Genomic DNA, 15,462 nt, shown 5'->3' with positions numbered 1-15,462 from the left:
CTGCGTGCTAGTTCTGAGTTGAAACTGTGATGAACTTGTGACCACAAGGGAAAGTCTTAGGTTAGGTGTTGAAGGACTGCTCCTGTGAGAGCTCATGTTAGAGATGGGATGATGTCTGGTAAACACAATGTCTGGCATGTTTTTAGATTTCTTTATTGTGTCTTTACACCAACTCCAATCATGGTACAAAAGTGGTTGAGAAAACTTATTTTCCTTGATAGGCATTGCTACATCATGAGGTCCTCAAGCCTACCCATCAAGATGGTGTGAATCACCTCACTGATATCAGTCTGTGGTGAAAAAGGATCAAAACTTGTAAATATTTCACAGATATGAAAAGTTACTACTAAGCACTGCTAAAAACCTTGGTTTCCCTGTTCAGCTAGTGATTTGATTGTAATGAGTCCCAAATTTTATTTTAGAGTTGGGCTGGCACTTTGGATGAAATTCAACATCAATGCTTTATTTATAAAGCAATGTGGAATAAAACTCAGTGTGTAAAACTGTGCACAAGCTGTCAAAATCAATGCGGGTACAGAGTAATGCATTTTGATATTTACTTTAATGGAGTTTGAGTACTACTGGAAATGAAAATCAATCATATGGTGGATGTGAATCAGAAGACAGTTTAGTATGAACCAAACACATTGCTAACTTGAAGCAATCAGTTTGGCTATTGACAAGAAAAACGTATCTTTGCACTATAACGTGGTGGTTTGCCCAAATGTTTCTCAAAATATATCCATCTGTGCTCCATTCTTCTCTGCTTTTTCATTTTCTGGAGTACAGCTGTTCAACAGTGTTCATTTTCAGTCTCCTGAAATATACTTGGCTCTTTTAAGGATCAATTCAAATACTTGTGACTGTATATTAAGCAACCACGCTATATGGGTCCTCCTGATTACAAATTTCACTGTACTGACCAAGGCCCAGGGGTGTTCCTAAGTGATGAAAATTTAGTTCCATTGCAAAAACTAGATCCAACTTAAGGATCTTTGTACTCTTGTAGCTAACTAGTAAAATATATGAGCATCATGGTGACAAAAAACAAAACAAAATAAGCCCTTCTGATAAACAAATGAAAGGAGTCTCCTATTTCATATTCATTTTTAAGACCTATGTGGAGTGTTGATTATTTCTATTTTTAAATACTTGGGAGCCAAGTTAGCATCTAGCTAGAGTAACTAGATGCATTTTTAAAATGCAGTCTTCCCCAAAACAAATATGGCCACTGCTTATTGTGTTCTTGTTGTATTCAGAAAAGATAACTAAATCTCACTTTGTGAATGACTGTCTCCATGCTCTAATACCATAATTGTATGCATTATTCTGGGTGAAACCAGACAATTACTACGCTTTCGAATGAACTCACACAGGAAACCGATAAAAGACAAAAACCCTGTATCACTCGTGGGTGAACACTTCTCACAACCTTTAGGGGTGACCTATCAATCCTGATCCTTAAAGGAAATCTGCACAACACATTCAAAAGTGCCTGGGAGGTTAAATTCATTACTCAACTAGACATCAGAAATCATGGACTGAACAGATACAGTGGACTTATGGTTTATTGCAACAATCTGTAACTCACTAACCCTCTCTTTTTGTTTTATGACTGCAGAGGTGTAATAGGCCACTCTACCTTGAATGGTCCTTTAGAATATGTGCTAACTAGTTTTGCTAAACAATCTGGTCCATCTTGTATTTAGCCTTTCCCAGTCCTGAGGAAGAACTCTGTGCAAACTCAAAAGCTTGTCTCAGTCACCAACTGAAGTTGATCCAGTAAAAGATATTACCTCACCCACCTAATATTACCGCAAGTAGGATCAGCAAGGGGACTAGAGTTAGGGTCCCCTTAATCTACGAGGAACTTTTCTGTGAGGGACCTTCAGTTTAGGAATCTGTCCCCTGTTCTTACTCTGAAATATACCAAGTTAGTGACATTCAGGGTATGCATTTCTTGTCATCTGAATTGATATTTTTCTCAAAACAAATATATTGAGGGGGTAATGATACCAACTTCCATTTGTAAAGGGCTCTGTAAGAGAGAGGTGTTATTGTATTGTCATGTAGTAACTTTAATTTTACAGAAAATCGTAACTTTTAAAATGTTTATGTAGAAATAATAAGTATGAGTATGGTTAGGAAATTTTAGAAGGTAAATGTTAAATAAAAGTTGGTTTATTAGAAAACTGCTTAAGAAATGTATTTCTCCAATCACTGAGTTTTATTTACTTTTTCTGGTATATTCCCTTTCTAGTCAAATAATGCTTGTTTCCCCCCAAACTATGGAAGAAAGGTGCACAGTAACTTGCTTCATTTCATTGTATAGTTCATGAGTTTTCTTACTAGACTATGTCATTGATCCTCTTGACATTTTCATATGCTGAGAAAAGATTCATAGTCAAGATGGTAATACAATTGTTCATATTAGTTATGCAATGAACTCAAAACTTTTTTTTTTAAAAAAGAACAATTTGAAAACAAGTGTGCATATTAATGAGGTATTTTACATTTTGAATTCTGTATCTTAATAAATCACTATCAATTATACACATGAGATTAGACTAAATATCCGGTGGTCATTGTTCTTTTTTTCCTTTTTAAAATTAGGCCACCGACATCTGTGATCCAAACCCAGTCATGATGCTTATGCTCTGCGTCTATTTATATGAAAGACTCCCTCAATATTTACCCACGAAGACTGTTGAGTTTACTGGAGCTCTCCATGCTACTGTTGTTAGACAGGTATTGATATATCTGGATTTCGATCTGAATCACTCCCAGCACTAAAATTTACCATTTATGGGGAATATATATTACACATACATAAAGCACACATTTTTGTATTAATGGATCACATGTTCTGCTGTGCTACTCAGTACAGAGATTACAGAATGAGGAAGAATGGCTCCTCTTTTCTTTTCTTCAGATTTGAGGTCTTGACTTCCACAGCTGTTTCCACCAATGCTTTCAATCAGTGCAGGAGCTTCTCCACAATTCTAATTGTGGCTTTCTGGGATCAGAGAGAGAGGAACTAGAGAGTAACTGCTGAAGTGGGGTTAAAATGCTTGCAGGATCCAATGGGAGTGATACTGCGAGGAGAAACAGCGGTTGAAAGATCTGAGGGAAGAGAGTCTGCTCTCCCGGTGGAAATATGTGATCTGCATAGTTCTATATGGATTTCCTAGCAGATCCACAAGAATGGCACAAAACACTGCACTATATTGATATATGTTTAAAGGTTTTATTCCATGGTGAGAGTCTGATTACTTTATTTGTAGCTAAATGGTATATTCTGTTATACTTAACATGTGTGCCCCCAAAGACTGAGCAATGGATGCATGTTTCAATTCTAAAAGTACATAAGTAAAAATAGAATAACTTTTTTATCAATTGTTGTGATAGGTGCGTCTGAAAAACCCAAGCCTTAAACCTTTGGTGTACAATGCTACAATTGTAGGAAGGGAGTCTGCTGATTTCTTATTGCCTAAAGGAAACACTGTCATCATTGCCCCAAAGTAAGTAGCCATCTGTCTAGTTTTATTGAATGTGACGTCCTGATAGATTTAGCAACGTGTAAGTATAAAAGAAATCTGTAAGCTTGGTTTATAGAGGAGCAATAGAATGTGTTCACTTATAAACACAGACAAAGAATAAACAGTATAAGGATCAAATTCTGTTCCTTGTGAAATTGGTGTGAATCCAGAGTAACTCATCAATGGCACATTTGCAGATTAGCTTGACAGAACTCAGAGTACATATCTTCAGTCATAGCAGGGAGGTCCTCTCTCCTGGGTGCCCATCATGATGAAAGCTTTAAGCTTGAGCTGGATCTACTGTTCTAAAGCTTTTTTTTTTTTTCAATTAGAGCTAACCATGTCCCTTAGCAAGTCCATCCAACTTTTTGACATTAACACATTAAGTGAGATTGTGCAGCTAAGAATAATTTCTCATAGGCTGTTTTGTTTTGATTTCTCACTGTTATACTCTAGCAGGATTGAAAGGTTAAGAGGGCATGTCAAGGCTTTAATAGTGTTGTTAACTAACCTCTTCCCAGTTCCACAAGATGAAAATTGTAAAGCTACAATATGTCATTCTTTTTATACCTTAAATTTCTGAAACTTAACTGACGTAAGGATTACAAAGGGATGTAAAATGTTTAGAAACTGTTGTTGCAATGGATATTTACTAGCTGAAGACCCAATTTCTATATCTAGTATGTATCCTGCTTCCTCTGTGTTTGATTGTTGACTATTCTGCACTTTGTTTGTGATTGGTCATATTTCTGGGTACAGGTCTTTCAGTATATGTAGTTTAACTGCAAAATACCAGATGTGATGAGTAGTCCCACTAGAAGTAAGTGATGCTGGATCCTCTGGACAATTGAAGTGCAAATGAAATGAATCCATGTATGGAAAGCAAAGGTCACAGTTTGTAGGAAAATAAACTATTCAAGCTGGTAGAAGGAGTAAATATAAAAAATATTGTCAATGAAGACAGTTTCCTTTTAAAAATTCAAAGAAGGGTCAGCATAAATACAGTGTTCTATTAAGATGATCAAAAAGTGTATTAAATAACACCCCTATTATAAATATATACAGAAAGTATAAATGGGTAATGCTACGTTATCATTGATCTTTGTGGCTAATTTGATTGTTTTCCTTACAATTGCTTTAGATAAAAATTAAAAAGGCAATCTTTGAAAATAGAATGTATTTTTTATTAAAATTCAATACTGTGGTTGTTTTTCACTTCACCTTTTGAAGTACATAAAAAGACACAACTAAATATATACAAGTTTTTCTTGAAGATTGGCATTAAATACTGTAGCAGACATCTTGGATAAATGCATGGAAATGAAAGCTGACTCAAAAGTTAATCATCCATTGGTGACTCCTATGTACAGCCCTGAACATAGTTTATGGTAACATAACCTTGTTTATACTCACGGGCCCCTAAGCTAAACATTTTGTAAGATATAATTAATAGCTTTGTTAATATGGGTTGGGATATAAATTGTAATAACCTAAAGCAGGGAAATACAGATGAGGTAGATTCTTTATATTAGAATACAAACTCTTAACTTGGTTTTTAATTTCTAGAGAAATATTAGTAAAGTGATGAATAAGCTACGATCTCTATTTAATTGATTATGTCTGGGCTCTGTGCTTTTCTTCAAGGTATCACTGCAGGAGTGTTACTCAAAGATAACTTTCTGATGTCTACTGTAGAAAGACTTAGGGTCTGTAAGGAAGTGAAGGAGAGCGAGTGGCTTCTAACTGAGTTCTACATAGGAAGACCAATGCAAAGTGTCTGGGTTAGAAGCAAATGAGAATTTCCAATGCCTCTGATGAGAACAAATATGATATAATTTGCATTACTGAAACCTGGTGGGATTATTTCCATGACTGGAATGTTAAAATCACTGGTAATAACCTATTCAGGAAGGATAGAGGGCATAAAAGAGGTGGGGAATGGCATTCTATATTAAAGACACCATTACCTGCTTCAGGGTTATTGGTAACTCAAAACCACAGGATCTTGACTATATATGAATCAGTGTGCTAACTATTAAAGCCCAGGAAAGGGTACTGGCAGGACTCTGCTACAGACCTCAGGATCTGTTACTCCTTAGTTACCTGTCTGTAATGTGTGGAAAGAAGAATTGTGTTGTTATGGGGGACTTCAGTTTGAGAGAGACATGCAGCCAATAGTAAAAAATCATTAGAATTTCTAAAAGTTATGAATGATGGAGTAGTGAGTAGGAATAGGAAGGTGATTTATTTCTTTTGTGTAAAGCACTGATAAGACCAATGCTGGAATACTGCATACAGTTTTGGTGTCCACGTTTTAAAAAGGGATGTTTAATAAGTGAGAAGAATGAAGAAAAAAGCCACAAAAATGATGTAAAGGCTGAAGAAAATGTCTTTTACTTGGAACTTGACTTGGAGCTCAATCGGTTTAGTTTATCAGAAAGAACAGGTGGCTTGTTTACAATGTACAAATACTCAGGCGAGAAAATAGTGAGTACTAAAGGGGTCTTTAACAGAAAAAGGCCTGACCTAGAACCCATGGCAAGAAGCTGAAGCTAGATTAATTCAAACTAGAAATTAGGCACAAATTTTTAACAGCGAGGGTGATTAACCACTGGAACACATGTCTTCAAATCAAGATTAGATGTCTTTCTGGAAGATATGCTTTAGCTAAACCAAGTTACTGGACTCAGTACAGGGATATGAGTTAAATGTAATGGCATGATATCCAGGAAGTCAGACTAGATCATTTAAGGGTCCTTTCAGATTTGAAATTCTATGAACCTATGTCACTCCCAATAAAAACAACTTTTTCTGACTTTTCCTATGCAGAAAACTAAATCTGCTTAATTAAATTAAAAATACAGAGGTTTAAAGCTGGGTTGTTTGATTGGTTTATGATGGTGGACTGTACAAGATTAAGCTAATAATGATTTTCAGACCTCTATGAACACTTTATAACAAACATGCCCACAGCAGTGAGTTTGGAATGGAGTTCATTACTTCAGTAGTGAGAGAATAAATAGGGTTATCTGAAGTTGTTCAATGAGAAGACAAAAGGCTAGTTTTGTCTGAGTTTACATTTGACACTGAGCATGGGAGAAGATGTGACTTTAAACCTCCTTTGTGCTCCCTTGATCCTGTGTTGGTCTGATGATGAAACAGATCACAGCATAAATTGGTGATAAATAAATTGGAGCTCCAAGTCAAGTTCCAAGTAAAAGACATTTTCTTCAGCCTTTACATCATTTTTGTGGCTTTTTTCTTCATTCTTCTCACTTATTAAACATCCTGCTCCACTGAAGTCAAGCTACGCTGATTTATACCAGCTAAAAACCTGACCTCCTTATCTGAAAGCAATTAAGCACGTTTCTCATAAACTCAACTTTTCTGAGCACCACTGGAGTGGAGTTTTCAATTGATGAAGGCTAGAGAATTTCTTTTAACTCCTAGATTTGCTTTTCTGTCTTTCATATTTCTCAGCCTTGCTCTTATGGTTCTGCACAGCTCTGCCCCATATAGATCTGCTATCACTCACTTAATCATATCTTGTGTTCTGACCACTCTTCTCTTGTTGCTCCCTTCGTTTTCTCCTTTTCTCAATTCTGTATCTTTTTTTTGTGGTGCTCTCCAGGCCTGACACAACATCCCTCTTCCTGCACCTAACATGCTTTCTCTCCCCCTTTAAAAACCACAATTTTTGCTTTCCATGCTGCCACTGACTTACACACCTGTACTATTAACTCTTCCTTTACATTGTTTCCATTCCTGATCCATTGTTTCCATTTTGTTTTAACTCTCCTTTACCTACCACTTTCATCTGTCCGTTTTCTTTGCTCTCTCTGTTTGTCACATTTAGATTGCAGGCTGTCTGGGACAAGGGCCATGCCTCCCTTCAGTCTCTGTAAAGCATTATGCAAACTGATTATCATATACAAATATTGAATGATTAATGTTTATTTTACACTTAGTAGTAGTTAATATTAATAGTTCATTAGCTTCATATATTCCTCAACCCTCCACTTAATAAGTTAAAATTTGTATATGTATGTCACCCTGGTTCAGAGCTACCAGTACAAGTTTCCCCCACATTTTGGACTGACCACAGCATTACACATATTGCCTCTAAACTGCTGTGATTAGGACAACCTTACATCAATTGCCTCTGAATCTTTTCTGACTTTGAGCAACCTTACATCAGGATGACCTAAATGTATATCTTCTATTTTGATCAGCTTTACTGTGCTCTTGACTTTGTGGACTTTTATAATACATATAGTTCTCAAATACTAAAAGCATCTCAGATTTGTAGTCTTTTGCCTTTTGGGAGAGAGTGGCTGCTACATGTTTTAAGAAAATGCTTAGCAGTATTTGTAGGTACTGGGTAGGCTGGGACTCGATGCATTTTACTAGCTAGACGGCTGTTTAAGAAGAAAAGGGAATTACTTATCCTGTAATTCTACTTCAGTGAAAAATATCATTCTGGCAGGATTCTCACTCACCTCTGAGAGTGTAAAGGGGAAATTGTTTTTGAGATGCTGTTTTTTCTCGTATTTCTATTGCTCTATGTTTTTAAGGCACTCCTTCAATCACTATTTTATGAATGATTTACCCTGTTGGGGAGCCTTCATTTTCTGCTTAATTAGGAACTGACCAGAATGTTCCAATGGTGACAGTTCAAATCGCAGATGGCGTACAACTATCAGTGGGAAAGGGGGGAAATTTTGTGCGCCAACCCACAACTGCCGCCATCAATGGCCAATAACTTTAAAGCATGTGGAATTCCGCTTGTTGTTTACTAGAGAGCTCCAGATCGAGGAATGAGAATTTGCCAGAATGATACTTTGTGGTTTTGATTCTCTAAAGATTAGTTGTCCTCTGTATTCACTTAATTTAGATACAATACATTATTTGAAGGTGTAAAATCACAATTATTAAAAGTAGGTAACTGGTTGGTTTTTCATTGGTAATTGTTTTAACATGCATCCCATCTCTTTCTTTGGCCGTCATTGCATTCCTCTGTTGTTTTTTCTTGATTTTAATACCAGATATATTTCTGCTCCAGAAATAACATTATCACATGTGTAACTTTAAAATTGTCTTCCATAATTAATAACTTTCTAGTAATCTTGAGCTAAGATAAACTTCAAGAACACTGTTGTACAGTAGTCTTCTACCATCTGTTGCATTCAGTCTGCTGTTTTCTAGGGCTTCTTCTATGAATCTGCATGGTATTAGTATTAACCGGATTAACCAAAAGTATTAACCAGATGACCTCATAGTTTAAGTTTTCACTTCCTTCTACTTACATTGTAAGTGATTCCAATTCAAACAGCCCACAAAATCTGGGAGCCTCTCCTTTCTGAGTAGCTATATTATTACCATATTTCAGACCTTATAGAGAATGGCTTTTTTTTCTGAAATACTGTGTCTTTTTAGTTTCTGTAATTCCCTTGCTTTAAAACAGCCTTCTGTTTTTCACCCATGCACTGTTATTTTTCTGACCTCAGTACCATTTTAAGATGTTTGTTGGCACACACTCCTAAGAACCCAAGCTTATTCTTCTATAATTATATAATAATAATTAATCTCTCATTGTCCCAGGGCTAGGGCAAATCATACTTCTTTCCCACCTCTTTAGAATCTCATTAAGGTCCCCTTGTTTTTAGGGCCCCCTTTTTAAAATTTGCTTTCTGGTTTTGTGGCTTTATCAGCTACACAGTCTTCATTTACACAAAAGCACTTTTTCCTTCATCTCTAATTATATGCTAAATCCTGAAACCCTTATTTGTTTTTACTCAGCCCTCACCCAATAGGACTTGCTGAGAGTTTGCGTAGGGACTTCTGGATTTGACCCACAATATTTGTAGTAAAGTATCTTATTGTTTAACTTCTAAACTTCTCTTGGATGAAAGGGAACACAAAATAAACTTAATTGTTATCCTAGAACAAAAAATACAAGGAAAGGGTGGCACTTTTTTCACCACAAGAGTATAAATATTAAATGTTATTGTTTTTAAACTTTACACTGATAGTACAAGTAAACAAACACATTTTTCTATATTGTTATTATTTCTCGCTCTCCCCTCCTTTTTTAACAAACAAAAAACAGCTTTTGTACACAGCATTGCATATTGGCAAATTCAAAAGTAATTCTCCTTTTCTCCACCCTCTCTTCAGAAATATTTTTAAAATGTTCTGGTACTGAAATGACCCTCCAGGTTTCTTTGGTATTAATTTGTGAGTTTAATTTGGTTAATTCTAAAGAAAGTGATTCCTTTTTTTTTAAACTAGGAGCCAAATAAATATAAATGTGGAATTCACTAGTCGCTTTCTACATCCTGCTGAAGCAATGTTATTGTTGGTTTCGAAGACTGTAAGTGAAGTAAGAGGTACAACAATGACTTTCTCTCTGAAATCTAAAGTCAACCATATTGACCCTGCTGTAAGTACTGTGTATGTCATTTGAAAAAATGTGAATGGTCTTGTAAGTCACTCTCAAAAATTCTTGAACTTAAATGATATGTAGGGTTGGCAGTAAAACCAAAATCTAATTTTGTGAAAAATTTCATTGTTTCAGCATTTATTTTAGTTCCTTATCAAAATGAAAACTAGACCTTTTGAAATAAGAATGAGAGACAAACCAATAGATACCACCATATCCCCACTGCAGAATAGCCAAAAACTCAATGGTTAGGGCACTCACTTGGGATGTAGGAGACTCAGAATGAAGTTCCCATGCCAAATCAGGCTGATAGGGGACTTGAACCCAGGTCACCACATTTCAGGTGAGTGACCACTGGGCTAACGGCTATTCTGGGGAGTCTTTCTGTTTGCCTTTTTCTCTCCCCTGCACCATATTCCACCCTGGAGTATGGAGACAGTTGAACTTAAAAATGTGTGCACTGCATGTCCCTGCATGGCTTGGTTGCACAGAGAAAAATGTACTGAAGGTGCCCATCGGCTGAGAATAAGGGATTCCAGGATCACAGGAAAGAGACTTCCTCCTGCGAATAGATCCAGATTATAAAATATAGGTGGGCTATTGTCTGTTTTTAGGAAAGCAAGCATCACTTTTTTTTTTTTTGCTGGGGGAGGGGAAATTAGGAAATTCCAGACAATAGACTATGTTAAGATATGTATTCAAAGGCCAGGAAATGCCAGAGTTAATGTTGCTGCCTTGTTTGTATGCATTATGATACAGATTGTACTTAGATCTTGTCTCTGTGAATAGTTAGTGTGCAGCAAACGGGGGTATAAATCTACCTTGCTCTAGCCTGGCATGCACTAAGTCCATATGGACCCTACTAATGTGCATTAAAAGTTGCCTAGTGCGCTTTGATCTATCCTGCTTGGAAATGGGAGTAGCTCAAAGAACACTGCGAAAGTTTTAGTGCACAGCAGCAGGGTCCATACAAACTATTTATGCACAACTGGCTAGTGCAAGGTAGATTTACACCACAGCTTGCCATGCGCTAACAGTTTGCATAGATTCTCACAACTTTTCCCACTGACTTGCGCCACAGGATGTCTGCTCCACAAATGTGCACATGAAATTAGCTCCTTAGTTTACTGCCTCGTTCCCTGCCTTGGGCCTAAGGAAGGTTGTGCTGCTGGTTGATAAGGAGATATGTTGTATATGGCTGTTGACAAGATTATTGTAATGCATACCTTAGAGAGAGAATAAATTATATCTAAAGTCAAACAGTAAAGAAAACTTGGCCCATTAGCACAGTGAAATGAAAAGTACTGTAATTAAGAAAAAATGAGACCCATTCCAAGACAGAACACATGTATCTAATGGTTATGGTAAAATTGTATGAGAAATAGTAATGATCATGTAATTAAAGGCATGTAAGCAGGTCAGAGTTAGGTTGTCGAAGCCTTAATTTGGCTTTTTCTGACTGAATGCTCAGCTGCGGACCCTTAATGTTTGCTGGCTACTTGCATGGAATTTCGGTATTAGGACTCTGTGTGGGGAGCGGAGGATAAAGGAGGCGTGGCAGGTGACATCCACTTTCCGCAACCCAGAGCAAGGGGCAGGCCTGGTGTGCAGCTGATCTATAGCTCTTCTTTTAGCCTACCCTCAGATCACCCCATTTGTAGCCTAGGTTTGAAGGATTTGTGCAGGCATGTTGTGTGGACACTGCGCCTGCAGACACTGCACAATCCCTACTTGGGGCTCGAGTGCTGCAAGGGACCATGCAATGTCCCACTGCACCATGGGTAGAATCATTTTATGTTTTGAATTTAATATGCAGATCTTCATTGTAAAGCAGCTTTAAATATATATTTAAATGTGCCACAGCAACTCTTCCTCTATGTGCTGAGAGAACAGCTCCTTTTGAAAATATCTCATAGATACATAGATTCCAAGGCCTGAAGGGATCATTGTGATCACCTACTCTAAGCTCCTGTGTAACACAGGCCATAGAACTTCCCCCCCAAAATTCTTTCAGTAGATCTTTTAGAAAGACATTCAATGTTAATTTAAAAATTGTCAGTGATGGAGAATCCCCCAGGACCCTTGGTAAATTGTTCCAGTGGTTAATTACTCTCATCATTAAAAATGTATGCCTTGTTTCCAGTCTTAATTTGTCTTGCTTCCAGCCATTGGATCATTTTATACCTTTCTCTGCTAGATTGAAGAACCAATTATAAAATGAAAAGGAGTACTTGTGGCACCTTAGAGACTAACCAATTTATTTGAGCATAAGCTTTTGTGAGCTACAGCTCACTTCATCGGATGCATATTGTGGAAAGTTTAGAAGATCTTATATACACACAAAGCATGAAAAAAATACCTCCTCCCACCGCACTCTCCTGCTGGTAATAGCTTATCTAAAGTGATCACTCTCCTTACAATGTGTATGATAATCAAGTTGGGCCATTTCCAACACAAATCCAGGTTTTCTCACACACCCCAACCCCCACAATGGCCAACCTTGATTATCATACACATTGTAAGGAGAGTGGTCACTTTAGATAAGCTATTACCAGCAGGAGAGTGAATTTGTGTGTGTGTGGGGGGGGGTGAGAAAACCTGGATTTGTGTTGGAAATGGCCCAACTTGATTATCATACACATTGTAAGGAGAGTGATCACTTTAGATAAGCTATTACCAGCAGGAGAGTGCGGTGGGAGGAGGTATTTTTTTCATGCTTTGTGTGTATATAAGATCTTCTAAACTTTCCACAGTATGCATCTGATGAAGTGAGCTGTAGCTCACGAAAGCTTATGGTCAAATAAATTGGTTAGTCTCTAAGGTGCCACAAGTACTCCTTTTCTTTTTGCGAATACAGACTAACACGGCTGTAACTCTGAAACCTGCAATTATAAAGTATTTGTTCCATGTATAGATGCTTTAAAGATTATAATCAAGTCACCCCTTAACTTTCTCTTTGTAAAGCTAAGTAATTTGAGCTCCTTGAGTCTATCACTATAAGGCATGCTTTTTTAATCCTTTAATCATTCTTATGGCTCTTTTCTGACCCCTCTCCAATGTATCAACATCCTTCTTGATTTGTGGCCACCAGAACTGGATGTCGTATTTCAGCAGCAGTCACACCAGTGCCAAATACAGAGGTACAATAACCTCTCTACTTTTACTTGAGATTCCCCTGTTTATGCATCCCAGGATCACATTAGCTGTTTTGGCCACAGTGTCACACTGGTAGCTGATTATCTACCACCACCCACAAATCTTTTTTCAGAGTAACTGCTTCCCAGGGTTGAGTCCCCTAGCCTGTAAGTATGGTCTACATTCTTTTTCTATTTACATCTTTGCAGCTTTCCTTTTACATACCACAGAACAGCTTTCATTTCAACATAAGCATCCTCAGAGTCTCCTTATTCACTGGAGTAACATCATGCTTCTGAATTACAAGTCCAGTTGTTTGTACATGTTGTCAGTGTGTTTAACATGGTTATTCATTTTTTACTATATGCTAATGGCCATCCAGACCTTAGAAATATTCATCTGAAAAAAGTGAAATAATTTCCCATTTATCACCACTAGTGATAGGTTAATCCACCATTATTGCTGTCACATGAAATGGATTACTTCACAGAGGAATGATTGGACTTTTCAGGAACTTAACAGTTTTATTGGCCAAAAGTCATTCTGTACTAGTGTAAAACACACTAAAACACATTCCACCAATCACTGCAAAGGATGCACGCTGACTTTGTTGGACCCATTTGTTTCCTTAAGAGATGTAATTCAGGCTATATCATCATATGGAAATTACAAATTACAGCTGTACCAATAACAGAAGGATAAGGAAGCTTCCCATCCTCAGTGCTAGTGGGCATGGAGTAGCCATAAAGACTTCAAGCTGTCAAGAGCACAAGGATACAGAGGCAGCTAATACTACTGGGAGCACTTACTGTCCTTAAGATGGCATGGCAGGGACTGGTTACAACCTTGTCCTCTTGCACACTAGCTGGCATCTATAATTTTGTAGATGGTTCCTTGTTCACCACGAGCAGCTGCATCCTCTGCTTGTGTTGCCAGATTATCAATATAATGCCATTTGTCTGATCTCACAAGGCGTTTGACCTCCCAGTATGCCGTTCTGTACTGCTCTTGGTATTTATCTTTAGCTTCTGGGATTTTGTGTCTAAAACTCTTTTCTTCGGGGCTCGTCTGGTTTCTATGGCGTTCCATGTGCTGGGTGTAATCCACTCCTTCCTTCTCTTCTGCCTGTAGCCTAGACAGGCTTCACTGCTCTGTTTATAAATTGCTGTTACTTTATTCCATCTCTTGTTGATCTCCTCATCTGCATTCCTATCCTCTTCATCAAGGTCTGCAAGTGCTTGAAACCTGTTCTTTAACCAACACTCTCATCAGGAACAAACAAGGACACCTACTAACCTAAAAAGAACAAGAAATGCGCTGGACAGTGCATTTCAAAGACTTGCTGAACAGGGAGCCACCTAAAGGGGAAGCAAACATCCAGGGAGCAGAAGAAGATCTTGGTATCAGCACAGACACCCCAACTAAGGAAAAGATTGTTCAAGCCATCAAATCTTTAAAAAATGGGAAAAGCTCCTGGCAAGGATAACTTGAGCAGAATTGTTCAAGGTAAATCCTAAATCAGCAGCATCTATCCTGGCCCCTCTATTTACATCAGTTCGGGAAAGGGAAAAAGTGCCAGATGAGTGGACCAATGGGGTTATAGTGAAGATACCAAAGAAAGGAACTCTGTGATTGTAATAACTGACATGGTATCACACTTTTATCTGTGCCAAGCAAAGTATTGTGTAAGACCATAGTCCAATGTATATCAGAGGCAGTTGATAGCGTTCTCAGAAAAGAGCAAGTTGGTTTTCGGAAAGGGCGTGGATGCACAGACTAGATCTTCGCTCTACGAAACATAATAGAAAAGTGCTTAGAATGGGAATGGCAACTCTACATAAATTTCATAAGCTTTGAGAAGGCTTTTGATAACATTCACAGGTCCAGCCTGTGGCGCATTCCGCAGGCATATGGAATTCCTTTCCATATAATCAGTGTCATCAAAAGCTTCTATTTCAAGTTTACAAGTAGTGTTGATCACAGTGAGCTGTTCTGAAGTCAAAACAGGAGTATGTCAAGGGTGTGTCATGTCTGCAATCCTCTTCAGCATTGCCATTGACTGGGTAATGCAGCATACAACAGAAGACATGCCAAGAGGCATTAAATAGACACTCTTCTCATCCCCTGAAGACCTGGATTTTGCAAATAATCTTGCTCTCCTATCTCATACTCAACACCATATACAAGAAAAAACAACTCAACTCAATGCATTCAGCCAGCAAATTGGACTGAAAATCAACCGCAATAAGACAGATATCATGAGCTTTAATGTTGCCTCACCATCACCAGTATGGATAGAGGATTATGTTCTCACCAGTATAGAAACATTCACATACTTGGGTAACA

The 15,462-nt window shown here is 37.6% G+C and overlaps 1 protein-coding gene across 3 annotated transcripts in view; it reads left to right on the top strand.

Moving 5' to 3' along the window:
- The window catches only part of CFAP47 (cilia and flagella associated protein 47), a 636,073-nt gene that overhangs the window by 215,178 nt on the left and 405,433 nt on the right, over positions 1–15,462 (top strand). For all 3 annotated transcript variants that reach the window (XM_073358068.1, XM_073358073.1, XM_073358080.1), the window contains 3 exons: positions 2,614–2,748; positions 3,409–3,521; positions 9,831–9,981. In XM_073358068.1, coding sequence (XP_073214169.1) covers positions 2,614–2,748; positions 3,409–3,521; positions 9,831–9,981 — 399 coding nt within the window. The remainder of the gene's footprint in view (positions 1–2,613; positions 2,749–3,408; positions 3,522–9,830; positions 9,982–15,462) is intronic.

The sequence above is a fragment of the Lepidochelys kempii genome, chromosome 1 (genome assembly GCF_965140265.1).
Source record: "Lepidochelys kempii isolate rLepKem1 chromosome 1, rLepKem1.hap2, whole genome shotgun sequence".
NCBI lineage: Eukaryota > Metazoa > Chordata > Testudines > Cheloniidae > Lepidochelys > Lepidochelys kempii.
Note: the sequence above shows the minus strand (reverse complement) of the source record. Positions and strands in the feature narration are given on the sequence as shown.